Genomic DNA, 19,413 nt, shown 5'->3' with positions numbered 1-19,413 from the left:
CTCTCTCTCTCTCTCTCTCTCTCTCTCTGTTTTTCTGGTCACGTATAAGAACAACTTAGATTCCTTACAATGTATAGCCCCGATAATCGATGATGCTGTGCAACAGGTTACCTTCTAATTTCTATTTTCGAAGACTTTACCATTTTTCTCTCAATCCATCGTCTCTTCTCTTAACAATCGCGAGTTTAAATCGAGCGTGTATCGTCTTCGAGTACAATAGTTCCGCTTGGCATACCGTTAGCAGACCGATACGAATATTCCGTAGGGTCAAAGAGCACGACGCAGCTAAGAACGGATATAGACTCGTTCTCTATCCCTCTCTTTCTCTATCTCTTTCTTTGTTCAACTCCTCCCACTTGGTTCATCCTCTTCTTCCCATGGATTAGCTAAGCCATGTATTTTATTTCTTACAGTGCACGTAAAGTACGCTTTCATCCATCCTTTTCTTTCGATCACCCACTTATCTCTCCCTTTATCCTATAGCTTCCTTTCTTCCTTCCTTCCTTCCTTCCTTCCTTCCTTCCTTCCTTCCTATCTTTTTTCCCTTCCATTCTTTCTCTATTTCTTTACGCAGGTATCCTTGGCAGCGGTCCATTAGCGTCAACCGATTATCCCTCAAATTGGTAAATTCGAAAAATACACGTTACATACTTTGCTCATAAATCGGCGGATTAACCTCAGCATTTAACATTATCAATTACGTACGACCCTTGACTCTAAGCACGCTCGATCATAGCACGTCCGTGTCAGGCACACTGAACGATAGAAGAGAAAGAGAAAAGGAGAAAGAGATAAAAAGAGAAAGATAGTGAATTGTAAGTCTGCGTTATTAGCGATAATGCTCGAGGTTCGCTTAGTTCTTCTTAGCGTGGGCGAGTCGGAAGAAAAAGGAGGACACGATGTGAACTTCGAAAGAAGAGAAGACCCGTCAGAACGTTCGGATGAGTCCGACATCCATTAGATAGCGAAGATCATAGTGCTTGTCTATGGACAGAAAGAGTGAGAGAGAGAGAGAGAGAGAGAGAGAAAGAGAAAGAAAGAGAGTCGCGTTAATGGCTCTAACGAGATGATGCCTCAAGGAGAAGGCGATGATGACGAGGGACGATGAAGGTGGATGAGCGACTTGTTCAAAAGATCGACTAATTAAACGACTAATTGTAATTACAAAATTTGTTTTTCAACGTATCGAGAAAGATGTATGAAATAAGTGAAAATGTTCTTGATCATTTTTATTCGACCCTCTTTTATTTCTTTCTTTAGTTAGGATCCGATTCGATCTTTTTCGAAATGGAACGGTGTCCCTGTGTGCGTTTGTGTGCTCGCGTCGAGTCAGTTCGCGTGTTTACATAAATCTCCACCCTGTTGATTCACGACGGACAGGAAAACTCGCGTGCCAGTATCGCGTTACGCAATATCGCATGCTCGACTCGACCATAAATGATCGCTCCTCTCTCCCAAATCGATTATCTCTTAATCCCGTTAGCCTGGTCGAGCGTATCGTGTACTACTTAATTCGTAAACCGATTGCAACGGTACATGCCATCTTATGGATGTTTCGTCGTCCTTTGATAACTAAAATATGAATACGATATGGTTAAGAAAAATCAAATTCATAATACTTAAATAAGAATATAGCTCTTCGTATATCTTTATTTCATTAAAGAAAATTCGAAAATAATAAAGTAACGAGTACCTATAGCGAAGAGGCAGCGATTATGTGTTTACTAATTATATACCCAAGCAATTTAGCATGGCGAAGGAACTATTAGCGCGTAACGAGGTAGTCCCTTAGAAATAACAATTTTTCCAACGATCATCCGAGGCACCGGACGGACTTGGACGATCAAACAAATCTAGCGGATAGGCGCACGCGTCTACTTCAAATTAAAGTGAGTCTCTCTCTCTCTCGCTCTCTCTGAAACGATGGTCAATAGATAATCGTTCGCTATGTAGGAAAGGCGTAGCAAAGGCGTAGCATATTGGAGCCTTCCTAACATGAACGCTACTCGGCAATCTATTGACCAAGAGTATTAATTAGTAACAGTAATGTCATGGACGTTTAACATGCCTCTTGTACCACGCGCGCGTTGTAACCAGCAAGCAAGAAGATATCGTTCTACCGTGTGTGAGCTTAAAGTAACAGTCCTATGATGTCGAAGGTCGCTAAAGAATTTTCTTCGTATGCTTAACGGATTATAATATTCTTTAGTTAGAGTCCTTACTAGCAAAGGAACCTTTGCTCTTAAGACGGACAGGCCAAACGTTAATATCGATTATCGAGCATGGAATCGACTAATTGGCATTGAGTTAGCGCCACTTTAATGCAACTGCTTTTCTTCTAATGTAACTCGAATTTACATTGACACTTTAAGCACGAGCTTAAGCTTTAATCCTTAAAACTTGACATTTATTAATAGGATATTTATGCTCGTCTAAATACTAATTTATTAAATACTTTTCTAACGTGTTACCTGTCTAACCTAACTCTATTTGAGAAATGAACGATTGGTATACGTGAAAAAAGAGACATATTTAAGAAAGATAATAAACGATCTAACGCTCTACAGGTTTTCTGACGAGTACTTCGGAAGTACGGAAGAGGAACCTATGTTACCTAACCCATCTGGTGGAGATCGTGACGCGTTACGTGATTTGTTGGATTGTCGAATGATTTGTGGAAACGTCTTCGGTTGCTCGAAGCTTGTCAGCGACCTGCTGCGTGTTCTTCGCTACAAATCGCGTTTATTCAGTCCTCTTTGAGTTTTTCAAGTCCTTCTTCAGAACTTCGACCTTCGATCTTTACTCTTTGATACAATCTTTAACACTAACATCGATCTTATGAGCTAACGAAGTTAAATCGCCTTAAATAAATGATAATCATTCCTTCTGATCCACTTGCAATCTTGTATTCGGTGCAAACAATGCTATATCAATCAGTCCATGTCATATGCGCAAGCAACTAAAGGAGATTATACAAGTCCGCTATCTACTTATATCGATAGTAAAGAAAATAATCCAGAAACTACTGATAATTTTAGCAAATTAGAAACATTAAATTTATTACATTATGATTTGGTGCCATACAAACAAGACTATTTGCAGTCAACAAGTGCCATGTTTCATGATTAGCATAATCCAATGAGCATTTCAGCAGTATATTGTCCATCTATGCACAATTTACTAAAAAAAGATTTAGATCTCTTCTTTACAAGCCTAAGTTCAAAATTCTTAGCAGGAGGTGATTTTAATGTTAAGCATCCACAAATAGAAATTTTGTTTAATTATAAGATATATTTTGTGTACACTTACAACTGTAACATCTTTTCTTCGTGTCATTGTATCACGTCATATTAAGTACTCATAATTCTCCTATAAGAATTGATTATATTTTTGTGTATTAAAATATAATAAAAAAGAAATCCCTCTTTGATAATCACATGTTATTATTTAAACTTTTATTTTTCAACCAATTTTTGTGGGATTTCTATAAGAGAAATAAATTAAATGAAGGAATGAATTTTGTTTTTGTTCACAGTGTCGCCCACCTTGCCATCTTTGGGAGAAGTAGCATGGGAAAGAGAACAGGAACGAGATAGGGAGAGGGAGAGAACTCGAGAGAGGGAACGCGAAAGAGGAGGACGAGAAAGAACTGGAGAGAACGAAAGGGAACGACAACAAGAACGAGAGAGTGCTATCAGGGAGAGAGAAACGCGAGATCGAGAAAGAGAACGAGATCGCGATCGAGAGAGACAACGTGAGAGGGAAAGAGAGAGGGACGTTTCCGTTTGCGTTATGGAACCACCCGACCCAGTTTTCGTATCCTCCCCTGCAGCCCTTCTCGCTTTGCAAAGGATAAAGGAAGCATCTCTGTAAGTGTTACAATTTTATATTCATAGTTTTGATCATTTTTTAATTGATATAATATTTCAATTAAAAATGAAATACTAATATTATCTACCTGTGCCAGTTCAACTTGATATCTACAAAGAGCGACTTTATTATCAGTCAAAGATCGTTCGAAAACAGCAGGATATCTTGGCTCGTTCACCCAGCTAGTCCTAGACCGTTACGTAGCAGTATATTTCATCGAATGTATAAGCACGTCCAGCGTTAATAAGACGAGATCGTGCACCCGCTGTAAATCTCCTTTAATTTGCTTTCTATCTCTATCTTTCTCCTTGGCCTTAAGAGCGTGACTTCGTTGTCGAGAGAAAGAAGAAATAGAAAGAGGAATACTCTTGTCCTCCATTTAAAAAAATGACGAGGCGAGAGAGGGTTTTATAATGATATGGTTAGAAAACATCGTAATCTCGTGACACCTGTGCTACGCTAACAAACCTTTACTGCATTACTAGCTTTACATTCTTATAATTTTATATTTTCATCATTTCTTTCAACTATTTTTGATCTCCTTCTTCTTTGCATGATTACGATTCCCCTTTTGCACATTCATTACTTTGATTATATTTGTGAAGAAAAAATAGAAAATCTTGATAGCTACGAAATGTTGTTTCAAGCTCTCACATCTTTCAAAAACTGAAATCATCTCTCGATTAAAGTCCGTGGAAAGTTCACGAAAGTAATATCATCCTTTCTCATTACAGTCATTGCAACGAAGTAACGTTAACGTTAACATCTTTCACTCGACTTTTGACTTCTCTGACGCGTCTGCCACGGTGATTCAATCCGATGCCGTTAAATTCCGAACGATAACGATAGTTATACTTCGCTGCAAGTATAAATCACGCCTCTTAGCTCACCCTTATTCTCTCTCTCTCTCTCTTCCCTTTTTGCGCACGCGCATAAACATAAACGCATCTTCTTGATACCCGCATACGAGCACCCCCCATGGAGAAGGAGAACCGCTTTGCCACAAATATACTCCGCTATTTCATCTTCCCGTGTATCTATTAGCTCGTCTTGTCGGCTCGTTCAGTCGAATGAAAAATTGTCCGATAATCGTATCTCTCTTTCCCCCCTTCTCTCTCTCCCTTTCTCTCTCTCTTTCTCCTCCAATGAGAGTTAAGTACGTTAGTACGTAGATGGTTACTTAGTTCTCCTAAGTAAATTTCATTTCAAAGACCTAAATCAATTCTTCTTCGCGTGTTTCGATTAATTAGATAGGATAAATCTCTGACGACATACGTCGTATTAAAGTACAACCTGGAAATAAGATCATACGGAATGATTCTTAGCTCGCCTACAATTTCGTACTTAGCTCATTCAAATGAAGACAAGAGTAAAAAGAAAGAAAGAAAGCAAAACTAAAGAAAGAGAGAAAGAGAAACGATATCGATCAAAAGTCATTTCGAACGGGCAAGTTTGCATTGGTGAATCAAGTTGTGGATCTTGCGACGATGTTAAAAAAATAAAAAAGAAAAAACAAAAAAAAAAGAAAAGAATCACGAAGGTCGGTAGTAGGTAGATAGGTAGGAAGGAAAGTAGTAGATAGGTACTACGTATACGTATGTACTTACGTACGTACTACGTACGTCCGCGTCACCTTGAAAAGAGTTTGTGCAGGGAGTGGCGGCTATCCTTCGTCGGGAACGTGCCCGAGCGCATGTTACCAGCGATCTTATTATAACCTTCGTCCAATTAAGCGGCTTTCGAATCGTCCCTGTACTCGTCCCAACGGACTTATCGCGCGCTGTAAATTAGCTTATCCGGTTCTCGCGATTCTCGATCGAGTACCTCGAAACAAGGGTTGTGGATCTACGTTTCTCTCTCTCTCTCTCTCTCTCTCTTGTTTTCTATCTAAAAAGAAAAATCTTATTCTCTTTCTTACAAAGGTAAGTTTAACTTTTCATTTAACTTCCTTTTACATTAGCGGATACAAAAACTGTTTTACGATTAAATGAAATATAACTGTTGAAAGCGTTCAGTAGTATAACTATACAGTTTTTTTACTCCGACTTCGAGACTAAAGTAGAAAAAGAAGCTCACCGATGCGTTGCCTTTAAATTTATTTCTACTACCTACTTCAAATGTGATTTGAACTTTGACCGGTTCGGAATTCGTCGCATTCCAAAGTTAAGGGTCATTGTCCGAATGTCTTCTAACAAAACTCTCTTCCTTATATCGAAATTCTCGGGAGTGAGAAAGAGAAAGAGAGTGGAAGAGAGAAAAGCAACACAAATTCGCCGTTTTTATGACAGTTCGCGCGGACGTTTGTGAAACGAAAGCGGATCTAGATGATCTCGCCCTGGCCATGCCGAAAAACAAGTCCCACCGGAGTACCAAGCGTCAAGATAAGATTGATCGAACGAGTTCGATACCAACGCTCCTTGTATCATCTTCTCTTTCTGTTTTTTCTTTCTTACTCTCTTCATTTTTCTTTCTTTTTTTTTTCCTGGATTACACCGACTTCATAAGCGAACGAAAAAGAACGACAAAGAAAGAAACGAGGAAGAGAGGGTGAGAAGAAAACTAAAGTCTCATTCGAAAATTCCTCTTATTGTCCAACCAAAAAGGTTTCTTTGACTCTCGCGAAGAAAACAACTCACAGCGGGTGTCCGTTATTCGTTGGCGGTTCGTAAAATAACGCAACACTACTTTGACCAAACATCTTTTCCTTATTCTCTTTGGATACACGACTACTGTTTACCAAGAAAACCTACTGTCTTTTTTTTCCATCGTATTATCTAAATATTTGCCTATAACCAACAAACTCTTTCGAGATCTTACTTTTGCTTGAAAAGAAAAAAATTAATCTAGGAAATAATATTCTATACTAATAAAAGGAATAATCACGTTCGATAGCTTGCGTAACTCGAGCCAGTATCGATAATAAATCGTAAATCCTAGCGAATATTATAGGCGTACTAGGTGGAATGTAACAACGTCACGCTCGTTTAATTGTTCGGTGCTTGGCTATCCGCTTGAATTTATATACTCGTAAACGGGGTGAGAAAAACGACGATAGAACAACGCGGAAGCTGTATTCTCGTTCGTTAGATCAACCGAACTGGAATAAGAATCCAAGGAATATGAACGATTATTGGTTTCCGTTTAACAGCATCCAAATTCCTATAATACGTTTTTTCTGCGCTTTTTTTCTTCTGGCTAAAGATCGTGGAACTCTGACCCTGATATGTTCGTATCAATCCTTACCGTTCGTCCTTGTAAAACACCTGGAACAAAAAAAACAGCCTTGTCTTAATATAAAGAAACAGAAAAAGAAAGAATAAATGAAAAGATGAAGACGTCGGCGCAGTCACCATATCGGAATTGAAATCGGTCGTCAGATTTTTTGCCAATCGCGTTCGCCCGTCATAATCAACGTCACCGGCAATACCGTGTGGCGTATAGTTAAAGAGAATGCTTGGACAAGAAGGTCTTGGAAAAAGTGATCTCGCCAAGCAGTTCTCCTCTTTGTATAGAGAGACACCGGCTGTCAAGACTTCTCTTATTGCTTGTGCATTAAACCAAAGATCATGATTCCAATGATGATTAGGATTCTGATCAAGTATCGATCCTAATGACACTTTACCTCGTTGACGATGCAAAAGTTAAATTTCGTTTCGATTGAAACGAAGGATGGATGATTCGATTCGATTCGATTTGATTCGATTCGATTCGATCGGATTCGTAATTACTGGGAAAATGATTAGAAAGTTAAGAAAGAAGAAGATGAAGAAGAAGAAGAAGAAGAAGAAGAAGGACGGTGGCGAGTAACGGCTAACCGGTTTCGAGGATAATTTATGTGCTCTTCCTTTCTCGCCGATCCCCTCCTCGACAAATCGGTCGCGTGAATCATCCAAGAAGCGGACGATTCGAACGCGTCTTCGTCGTCTTCATCGTCCTTTTCATCCTCCATAGATCCGACCTTTCAATCTTATAAGGATATGAATCGAGAACGTCGAACGAGAAGGAGAACGTTGTCCTAACATTTCAGAAGAAAACAATTACCCCTATCGGGATGATTAATACCTTTCCTTTTCACAGCCTTTTAAATTTGCTATTCTTCAATATGATTATACAATACTAGAAACAATCGAAATGCAAACATTAAAACTGGCAACAAAATTATTTTTATATTATATAAAATTCATTTCCACAACGAAATAATACTGAATGTTTGTCATGATTATTTATTGATTTCAGTGTCTTTCACAAACGACCAACGCTGGCGAGTGGGATTGGATTAAGTGGTAGAGCTAATGCTGGCGTAGGTGGAAACGGAGCTAGTTTAGGGGTCGAGAGTGAATGCGGCGACGCGTTGAAGAGGCGCAAGGTTCACAGATGTGACGTCGCGGGCTGTGACAAGGTCTACACGAAAAGTTCCCACCTGAAGGCACACAAGAGGACTCACACTGGTAAGTTAATAACGAACATTTGACTTCGATCTTAAATCCCTGAAATTCGAGTCGCTCCTGAAGAGAGTGACAAGGGGAAGGAATGTTAAACATTCTTTTTTCTAAACGTGCTAGTTCTCTTCTTTAAGGAAGACCAGCTAGTACATACATGACCATTTATTATCGTGTCACAAAAGAAAAAAAGAGAGAAGAGAGACAGAGAGAGAAGCTGAAAGAGGTCGCACACTGTTCGTTACCGTGCATCGTTATACTACATCTATATGTATATAGATATGTGTTTATGTGTATGTGTGTGTGTGTGTATGTAGGTATGTATGTATGTATGTATGTATGTATAAAGAACGTCGAAAGAGCTCGTACTTGAAGAATTTCCGGTGGATAGGTACCTTCGTGAAGGCATCGCTGCTATCCAGAGGAGGGCAGAGGCGGCGTGGAGAGGGCGTGGTCGTGAGAACCAGGATCTTTTGTCTGGTCCATGCTTCGACCACGACTCGTTGGAAATCGCGGTGCTCAACCTCTGACAATTAACCTTGATCCTACCTCCCTTTTTCGTCTCCTTATCTTCTATTCTCTTGCTGTCTTTATTTCAATTTACCACAAAAAAGAAAGATAGAGAGATGATTGATGCTATAAAAACCAACTTGTTTGACGTAAAGTAGTTGAAGAAAAGAAAAAGCAAAGAAGAAAAAAATAAGAAACGTAGAAGCCTATTACGGTGACATCGTAGAAGTAATGAAATTTTTAATTACTTTGCCCATTAGATGCGGCATTATCGTTCAACAACTTTTACGAAAGTACAACGTCGTGATCGTTCGATACGAAAGGCCAGAACCTGATATACCAAGCTCAACTGGCGTTGTAAAGCGACCCGGAGAATAATAATTGTTTCAACGAGTGCGCACTGCGCGCTTCTTACCGTGTAAACTACCGTCTATTCGTCATTCTAACACCATTGCATTATACCGAGAGCGCAGAGTGAGAATGTTATATCTTTACTCGGTCTTATATACTTCTCTACCTTGCTCAGCTTAGAAGATGTGGGAAATGCCAATTCGTTGATCGCTTGGATCTCTTCCATCATATCTCGCGCGATTATCATTTGTCTTCGTGAAAATTTCTCTCGTGTCATGTCAAAATCTTCCTATATTTTTCTTCCTACTTTTCTTTTCTATCCGGTTACCCAAGTACGCAGAAGAATCTAAAAACAAATTGACAGAATTATGTAAATTAGCGAAATTTGCTACATGGGTCTTAGAGAAAACACGTTCTAATGGTTTTGAAAATTTTTCTTCGAACGTTTCATCTTCCCTACCATACGACGTAAATCAAACAAAGTTCATGACACTATCTAGAAACTTTGTAACATTTATAATGGTACATCCTCATATGAGCCTACAATGTCAGAGGTGCTTCGATCCATCGATTTTGCCTACCATGTTATAGCGATAACTATATAACTCTTGATCATTCGATTAATCTTATGGGTAAGCTATTGAAAAGAAAAAAAATCGAAATAATTCTCCCTTTAGATTATTCTTCCAAATTATCCTAATAATTCTTCTTCCTCCATGTGAAATTATTATATGGGAATAAAAATTTGAGAATCTCTGAGTATGTAAGAAAGAGAACTCAATGGCAGAAGGTTAGCGTGACCCTTGATAGACAGGGGTAAGGTTTAGTGAGATCTCATGTATCAATTAAAGCGAATTAGCCTTGGCATAAACTTGACAACGACCGTGAATTGGTTCCTTGTATCGAAGGATGCCGATGTATGTTGGTATGTACATCACACAGTAAGCACGAATACGCGTATGTAAGAGAACCGCGCTTCTACTTAGGATTCTTGTTGACAGGCCTACTATTAACAATGCACTTATGCTATATGACCGAAGGCTGCGATTACCTTAACCAGGAAATTCTGTATTTCCTGTTGAACACGAGCCACAACATTGTTCAACGTTTTAGGATTATACTTGGAAAATTATTAACCCAACTGAAGGATGAAGATCTATCTTGGAAAATATTTTCAAATTATTAATTGATTAGATTCCTCGGATGCCGTATATTAAAGATCGATTAGAAAATAACTTGTATGCTCGCATTCTTTCGTGTTCCATATCTCTTTAAAAATCTCATTATTTCTGCACTTCTTCTAAAGCATTATACATTCCTCGCGAGACACGCATCCTGTTATTCGCTAGGAAGTTATGCAGAAATGCATTGCTTTTTATGAGAAAAAGAAAAAAACAACAGAGAAAAAGAAAAGGAATAAAGTTGGAAAAGTGAGAAAAAAGGCCACGCAAGCTTTACACCTATGTGGAAGGGCAAGTAACGCTCATTGTCAGATTTAAAGTTTTTTCCTATTACCATCGTAAGTCGTTGGTTCGCCTCTCGTTAACGGCACGCATCGTGCGTGTCACTTACGGTCAAAGCAGCCTCCTCCTTTCCTTCCTCCTCTTCCTGGCTTCTTTTTTCTCACGAGACGCGACACGATAATTACCTTTCGCGTGGCAGAAAACTAATCCTGAAAGGGAAACGAATTACAGTATTATATTGTATATCGTACTTTCAAGGATAACGATGATAAAATAATAATAATTAGATCGGACTACCTTTTGTTGATGATTTAACAAGGATAGCAAGATATTTCAAAAAATGATTCTTGAATTCTTTTTTTCTTTGTTTTTTTTTTTTTTCTTTTATTTCCCTCTTTCTATCTTGTTCACCGGAAAAAATCCTAACGACTTTACGCGACATTAAGAAGCAATTTTGATTCGTGTCGGTAATATGAAGAAACTCTTTTGTTCCTTCCATCGTTTATTCGCAGATTCGGACGATCAGCATTTTTTATCATAAATGAACAAGGTAAACGTTTTACTTGGCGTCGAAAGAGAAAGAAAAAAAGAAACAGAAAAAAAGAGGGGGAAAGAGAGAGAGAGAGAGAGAGAGAGAGAGAGAGTACATTTGAAAACGAGTAATTAGCTTGGATTGGAGGCGTTAATGGTGGCCAATTACGTCGACGCGTCATTAAAATGAACGATCAAGAATGGCTCTTAATCTCGCTCGAAAATGTCGGTATAGCTCGTAAAACGATATTGGAAAGGATTTCAACAATAATCCTCCCTCCCTCCTGCCTCCTTTCCTCCTTCATTTTTGCACTTGACGTCACGATTATATTAGGGGAATTGTTTGAGAGAGCTAATATCGTCTGCTTGTAAACGTCATCGAGAAGAAAAAATTCAAGAGAAAGATACGAGAGATGACGATGCAACAACAATAACCGGAACAAGAAGAACAAGAAGAAAAAGAAGAAAAAGAAGAAGAATAAGCCTAAAGCGATCGCATTTTCCGCATGGAAGAGGAGCGAACGATTATACAACTTTGAAAAGGTATCTGTTCTATTGTGAAGGTAGGAAGCTTGGTAAAGGCATAGGTACATTTGCTATAGTTGCACGTATTATGCGGTCATGAGTCGACGTTACAAATGAGTGGCTAACTTCGTCGTTACGGTTAACTAATGAGCTTGGCGAGGTAACGCGGCGTTAATCTATGGCGCAATAAACGTAACGCTTCTACGGAAAAATGCGATCAAAATGCATTAATAACGTTGGAATTAATGTCTGTTCCGACGGTATATACTTACATACTTGGCACCATACGCGTTTCGATCCAAGCGTTGTATACGCTTTTACATTCGCGAAAGAGAGAAAAAGAGAGAAAGAAAGAGAGAGAGAGGGAGAGAGAGAGAGAGAGAGAGAGACTGTGTGGGTGTCCGTTCGCGTCACTCGTAAATGGACTAATTACTCAGAATTACGTAATCAACGACGCCACGATTTGCTTCCCCGTCATTAGTCGTTTCTACGTTCAAAGAGAATTACATAATAATATTCTCTCGATGATCCTTCTCTTCCATGTTAAAATGTTCGATTTTAATCTTCATTTTGAATGATTTCTCTTTTACAAATACATCCCAATTTTAATAGGTTGACGAGAAAAAAACAAAAGGACGATATTGATCAAACTGAAGATAAAAACTCGATGACACGTCTTGTGGTCGACCTCTTTCTATTCCTTCCTTTCTCTCTCTCTCTGTCTCCCTCTCTTTTTTTTTCCTCCTCCTTGTACTGTTCGTTTTTCGATCAGCCATTATCCGCGTTTAGTCGAAAGCGCTTAATGGGGATCGCCCGAGCCATTCTCGATCGTAAAGTTCGATTATCCACGCTCCGTCTTGGTCGTGGTCTTCACTGGGAAGGACTCAAGTCGATCTTCAATTGCGTCATCGAGTTGTGATCGTTTCCACGTCCGGAGTGATGGTCAACGAGAAAAGAGAACGCGCTTTCTCTCTCTCTCTCTCTCTCTCTCTCTCTCTCTCTCTCTCTCTCTCTCTCTATCTCCATTTGGCTTTTTCTCTTTCTCTCGTCTTCAATCGAGAAATCCAAGCTGGTGACTTGCATACAATAGAGGAGAGCGATGGGCGGTTTTCTGCACGAGATCCAGAGTCGTTGCAACGTGCGACAGCTGTCGAGACGTCTAGCGAAGAAGAGGGTCGTATCTCCGATAAGAGAACCGACTCTTGCCCATGGAGATGCTTACAAGGACGCTCTCGCGTTACGACCAATCCGCTAAAAAGCGTACCCTGAACAGGGTTCGCAAGAATAGCGAGAAGGGAACGACCTCCACTTGCAATAATTGGGTGCGAAAACGACACCAACGAAGTTACTTCTCCTTTTCTTCAGATTTTATCTCTTTTTCTCATTCTATCATTCTATCATTAGATCTATCGAAAAGTACCCTTCGATTATTACATAATTATTACTTAATTGATATGAATTAAATATAATAATTAACGGTATACGCTAATTGATAATCTTATTAGATACTATTCAATTTGAAAAGATAACACCACCTATCAGTATTACATAAATAATCGTGTTATAATAATTGTTTTCTTATCTGTTACAGGAGAGAAACCGTATCAATGCACGTGGGAAGGATGTACGTGGAAATTTGCACGTTCGGATGAGCTTACGAGACACTATCGCAAGCACACTGGCCAAAAACCGTTCAAGTGCCATCTCTGTCAGCGATCGTTTTCTCGGAGCGATCATCTCTCTCTGCATATGAAGAGGCACTGATTAGCTAACGTCCGAACGACGATGATTATTAGATACTACAGAGGAAGAACAGAGAAAGAAAGAGAACAAGAGAGAAAAGGAAATAGAGAGAGAGAGAGATAGAGAAAGAGAGAAACGGTGGATAGAGAAAAATGAAGATTCTTTCAAGCTCGAAACTCATCGATGCAACCACCGAAAAATCAATATTTAAAGACTACGACGACGGAAACGACGATTTTACATCGGGACCTGAAGAGCTTAGGCACTAAATATAATAATATCGTTCGATTATGAATGACAATGCCTGGCTGATTGAAATTAGAGATGAAAGTTGAAGAATTTTTAGATTGTTCGTTAGATTTAGAGCTTTTTCCTTCTTTGTTTCTTTTTTCTTAACTTTTCTTTTCTTTTTAACATTACGATTATCACGAAATGATCATATATATTTGTTCGTATCACGCCTTTCCACTTTTTCCTTAAAACTCACGACAGATATATAATTTTGCTATTTTATTTTGATTCTTCTCGCCAATCGAATTTTTATGTAGTTTCGCATTCACTGCTTTTCATTTTTCTCGGTATGTTTATTTTTTTTTTTTTTTTTTTTTTTGAAATTTGTTACATTCGTTTAACAACAAACTCGTCCGTAAATTTTGACGAGTTAAATGACGACTCAAAGTCTTACACTTTTAAATTATTAAACATAAGTTAGAAAAAAATAAAAAAAAAAAAGATTAGAAAAAAAGAGCGAAAACAAGATAAAGTTGATCGAAACGTTTAGAGAAATTCGCAAAAATATCATTGATCGACTTTTAACTATAATACATACATACTTCGATCATTATGCACAAAGAATTTCGCGTTTAGAAACGGACAATCATTTGCGTTTCGTTGAACGAAAGATTAGAAGACATTCTAAAAGGTCAGTATTACAAGTGCATTAAGCAATATCGTCGTGGCATTAAATCAATGCTTCTTCGTATATATATATATATATATATACGATATACATTAGTCGTGCGCTCTTCGATCGTTCGAAAAATTGTTAAAAAGAAAAAAAAGAATAAGAAGAGCCAAACGACGACGTAGGCGTTAGTTCGTCGAAGGAATAATTTTTAATAGCCTCACGTCAAGGTGCCAAATATAGGAAAAAAAAAGATAAAAGATAAATAAATAAATAAAGAAACAGTGTAAAAACTTTATATAGAGATACCTGTTTAAAATTGTTAAAATTAAGTAATCGATTGTAAATAAAAATAAGAGACGCTCATATCAGAATTTTTTTTGTAGACGATCTCGACAAATATCTTGAAATTCGAGCTTCTTGAATAATCGTGATAGATAATTTTGAATGAAGACGGCAACCTTGACGTTAAAGCCTAATTGAAACAAGCTTCGTTTAGCTCGAGAGAGAGATACAATCGAATAAAGAGATATAAATTCTACTTTGCGCTTCGAATGTAAAAAGGATCGCAAATATCACGGGACCTCGCAAATCAGCACGCATTTACTCTCGTAATTACTTTGTGCTTAGTTAAATGTAAACACGATTTTCGAAGATAAGAAAGGGATGGATGATAGGTAAAAGAGAGAAGGATTGCTCGAATGAGGATCGACTTGATTACAAGCGAATTGATTATGTGTGATTACGAAGCGGATTGATTTCCTTGTTTTTTTTTTTTTTTTTTTTTTTTATTTCGCTAATACGCTAATCTATACGTTCAACGTAAGTTGAATGACGACGACAGCGACAGCGACTGCGACGGCGACGGCGACGGCGACGGCGACGGCGACGGCGACGGCAACGGCAACGGCGACGATGATGACGACGACGATGACGATGGTAATGAAGATTAGAACGATCGGTGGTGAATTAACTAACATTGTTACATGTTGTATTCCGATAGGTAATAGTGCCTTCTAAGATTAAGGATGAGAACGCTGCGTTAGGCCTTAAGTATTACTGCTAGTGCCTTAAGTCACGCGAATCTTCGTGCTTGTACACCTTTCATAATCCGACCCTTCGAATCCTCGCCCGAAGGAACGGGCTAAATTTTCACAACTCGTATGCGTTTAACGTTAACTTCTCGATGCGAAAATCGCAAATCGTGCTCGAACTTTCACTCCTCGTGACTCGCCGCTCCACACACTGTGGTGGTGTCTAGTTCGTCGATCGGTCTGTCGTCGAAACTTGAAAACTTATTTTACTAACCGTTCGAATCTTAACTGTTTTCTAAAAACAAAACAAAAAATATATCTAATCCTCATTATTTTCAAATTAGCAATATCCCATCTGAAACATAGAGAAACGTAATTATTTAATAATATCACGTGTGAGTCACGATTAGTTTTCCTTCTTATATAAAATATATTATTATTACTACCATTACTATTATTATTATTATTTCAGTCGTAAATCTTTTCCCACGCGCGATATACATAATTGAATTTCCGGAATGGAGGAGGATAAAAATGTATGAAGGCCCTGGGGATATCGGTCTCGTTAAAGAAAGCTAATCGTAAAGACACGAGGACGGGCGTGTCTTGTTGGTCGGTGCAAAAGCGCGAAACGCAGACTAGCCGCTACGCTCCGGGTAGCTTGTAAATAATTTTCGCATCGTCGTCCGCGCGAAATTCAATCTGAAAATGGACGAGGTGCCACCCAAGAGGCCGTTTTACGATCTTGATGACTGATACCGTTGTACCTTCCTTGTAGGGAATTTCTTCGGGGCTTGAGCAGCCGACAGTAATCTGAGCGCAGTGCGGGCGATGAGAAATGTATACTGACGTCACGCCGACACCATCCTTGATCATTATCATTTTTTTTTCTCCTACTACTCGCGCAAACGCACGCCAGGTCGTGCACTTACTTATGTATATAAAGTAGACCCCTTTCAACCCTTTCCCTCCTTCAACCCCCTCCCTCCTTCTTTAAGCTTCTTCTTATTCTGCTTTTGCTTCATCTTCTTCATTCTTACACGTTACGATTTCAAATACGAGATCGTCCTTAAATCTGAGAAAAACTATTCTATTTCAACTAACTATGACGATCGCGTGCGTTTTCATTTAAACGAAAAAATCATTCGACTTGAGTTTCACGACGGTAATGCGAAACCTATTCGATCTATTTACTATTATAATACTCGCCCGGTCGAATCAATAAATGGCCAAAAAAAAAAAAAAAAATATGAAAAATTAAGGATTCAAATTTACCGTCCGATTTTGTTCTTTCTAAAATGGCCGATCCAAGGAAAATTCTAGCATCTCAAGTGCCTTAAAAGATGTTATTAGACCGGTCGAGATCCTTTCGAGATTCTATTAGCTAAGAAATCATTTTTCGTTGCCGATTATTAAGAGATTATCATCGATTATCGATTTGGAAAGAATATCGAATTAATATTTAAAAATAAAACAACAAAAAAAGATTAGATATTATATATTATAATCGTTCGATTTCCTATTTTGGAAATAACTCTCGCTAACGGTTCCTAGATTCGTCCTAAAAATTCATTATTTATCGTTCGTGTTATTAACTTCGTTATCGAAAATTTCATTGTTGTTATATTAACTAATTACTTTCTTCGTTCGTGCATTTAAAAAGATGCATCGAATTATAATATCGCAGGGTAGAAAGAGTTTCATACACGAATAATCTATATAATAACTTAAATCTAAGAAATATTTAACAATAATTTACTAGAGCCTATGCATCGCTATGACATACAAATATTTATTTCTTCACTTTTCTAAGTCAAAATTATATAATTGCATACGTTTCCTCCTCTCATAGCTCATATCCTATAATAAAATTTACTAAACAATTATCAGCGTTAATCTGTTCAAACTACAATGTTAGAAAATATTACGTGAACGAAAATGATAAAATATAAAAAAACATAGCGATGCAAAGACCGGTATATATAATAACATTTAATAACTTATTTAAAACGAAAGAATGAAACTTGTTGTAGTTTTAATTGAATTTTCCTGAAAAGACACAACACATAGTATATCTCCTTTGAAAAAAAAAAAAAGAAAAAAAAACTAAAAGACGAATTATTTATTTACAAGGGTCTAATCTAAAGTTTTTATGTGAATGGACAAATTCTTCTAGATGATTATAAAAATCAAATTTTAGAAATTGTTGGACATATTTTTTTTATATTGTAAAAATACAAGCTAAGCTTGTTTTAAGAGAAATTGATTTTTAAAATCATCTAGAAGAATTTTTAATTCATTTAGAAACTTTTGATCTACCCTTAATCTCTTTCCTCTTTCTTTTTTTACTAACTTTACTCTATTTCTTTCACTACCATTTATTTACGTCTTCTTCTTCCCTTATTAAACTCCTATTCTTGAAATTCATCGTTCGATCGACATAGCTGAATTCGTTGTAGAATTCATCCTTTTGACGAAATGTGATGAGCGTTGAGTTCTTGAAAAATCATAAACTATTGGTAAAAGAACAAAGTAAAATGTGATTACAAATTAGGTGAAAAATATTATTTATGCTCCTCTATGCTTTCTCTCCCATTACTTTTTTTTTTTTGTTCTTTCGACATTTTCTTGTACGATTATTTATCCTAAAAAAACAAAATTCTAATTAAATGCGTAATCAGCTCGATCGACGAACGATTAACTTAAATAATTAATGTTACGATTAAAATTCAGGCCTATGCATTGTACTGCATGACGAATAATAAACGAAACTATTAGAATATAAGAATAGCCAATATAGAGGAGCAATAATTATTGTAAATAAATATGTAAAGTTTATCCGTTGAATATCTCGTTGATGGATAATTAGAAAAAAAAAAGACAAAAAACTATAGTCTAGAATAATCTATGTCGCGATATAACTATATATGTATAATATATTAATTAATATAATATCAATGGGGGCCAGTAATTCTCTTTTTCCCTTTCTCTTTCTCACTCTCACATTAACTGTTTCTTGCTCTATCTCTCTCTCTCTTTCTCTCTCTATCTCTATCTCTAATCTGCGCTCTTACAATTAGATCTCGCACACACACACACACACACACACACATACATATATACGAACTATAACGAGCTGCGTCGAGTAACTAAAATTCCAAATTTTCCTTCTACATTCTTTTTCTAACTTTCACGAAGTGTTTTTTTTTTTTTTTTGTTACGATTTTTACCTTAACACGTCTAAACGCATACTGTGACTCGAGTTATGTATATCCAGGCGAACGATCTACGTTAAGGACAAACAATGTTCTTATATATCCGTATCAATTCTAACTTTCACGAGAGGACTGCTTTCTTACGATTCTTACCTTAACACGTCTTAGACAAGTACTGTGACTCGAGTTATGTATATCCGGGCAAACGACCTACACGTCGAGGATATAACAAATCTATGAACTCGTATCAATGAACTCGTTTAAATGAAATACAACAGTTCTTAGAATTGAAATAGAAAAGAAGCGAAAATTTGGAAGATGAAAAATAATGGTAACACGACTGCGAGCCACTAACTATTTTATTCTACGTATTGTTTATGTTGCGTATAAACGTAGATATATACACACAACAATAATTAATTAATAATAATAAAAATAATGACATAATAATAATAATAATAATATTAATAATATAATAATAATAATATAATAATAATAATATTAATAATAATAATAATAATAATAGTAATAACAATAGTAATAATAATATATTATGAGCTCTCACACACCGTGTATAAAGAATCGCATTGAAATAAACTTTATACTTTCTACCGTTCTAACGCTATTCTCGTTCGCCGACGTCTTCTATCGCGTCGTCAGGGAAAATCCTCCCGTTAGTGCATTAAAATAAAAAAATGTCTGTATATATACATATGTATGTTTCTATTATACATATGTATTTATACAATAAAATATATATATATATATATATATACGTATATATAAATAGAGACAAATATAGATTTATTGTAAATGTGGTTGTAATAA

At 37.1% G+C, this 19,413-nt stretch overlaps 1 protein-coding gene across 2 annotated transcripts in view; it reads left to right on the top strand.

Annotated features, from left to right (window-relative positions):
* Positions 1-18,660, top strand: part of LOC107064699 (uncharacterized) — a 230,926-nt gene extending 212,266 nt beyond the window's left edge. For both annotated transcript variants that reach the window (XM_089171330.1, XM_015317692.2), the window contains 3 exons: positions 3,536-3,869; positions 8,107-8,318; positions 13,281-18,660. In XM_089171330.1, coding sequence (XP_089027456.1) covers positions 3,536-3,869; positions 8,107-8,318; positions 13,281-13,453 — 719 coding nt within the window. In that variant the 3' untranslated portion in view covers positions 13,454-18,660. The remainder of the gene's footprint in view (positions 1-3,535; positions 3,870-8,106; positions 8,319-13,280) is intronic.
* Positions 18,661-19,413: the final 753 nt, after the last annotated feature.

Source organism: Polistes dominula, unplaced genomic scaffold (assembly GCF_049000335.1).
Source record: "Polistes dominula isolate Pdom_NZ unplaced genomic scaffold, Pdom_raw_medaka contig_31, whole genome shotgun sequence".
Lineage (NCBI taxonomy): Eukaryota > Metazoa > Arthropoda > Insecta > Hymenoptera > Vespidae > Polistes > Polistes dominula.
The sequence above is the reverse complement of the archived record's forward strand: the minus strand, read 5'-3'. Positions and strand labels throughout refer to the sequence as shown.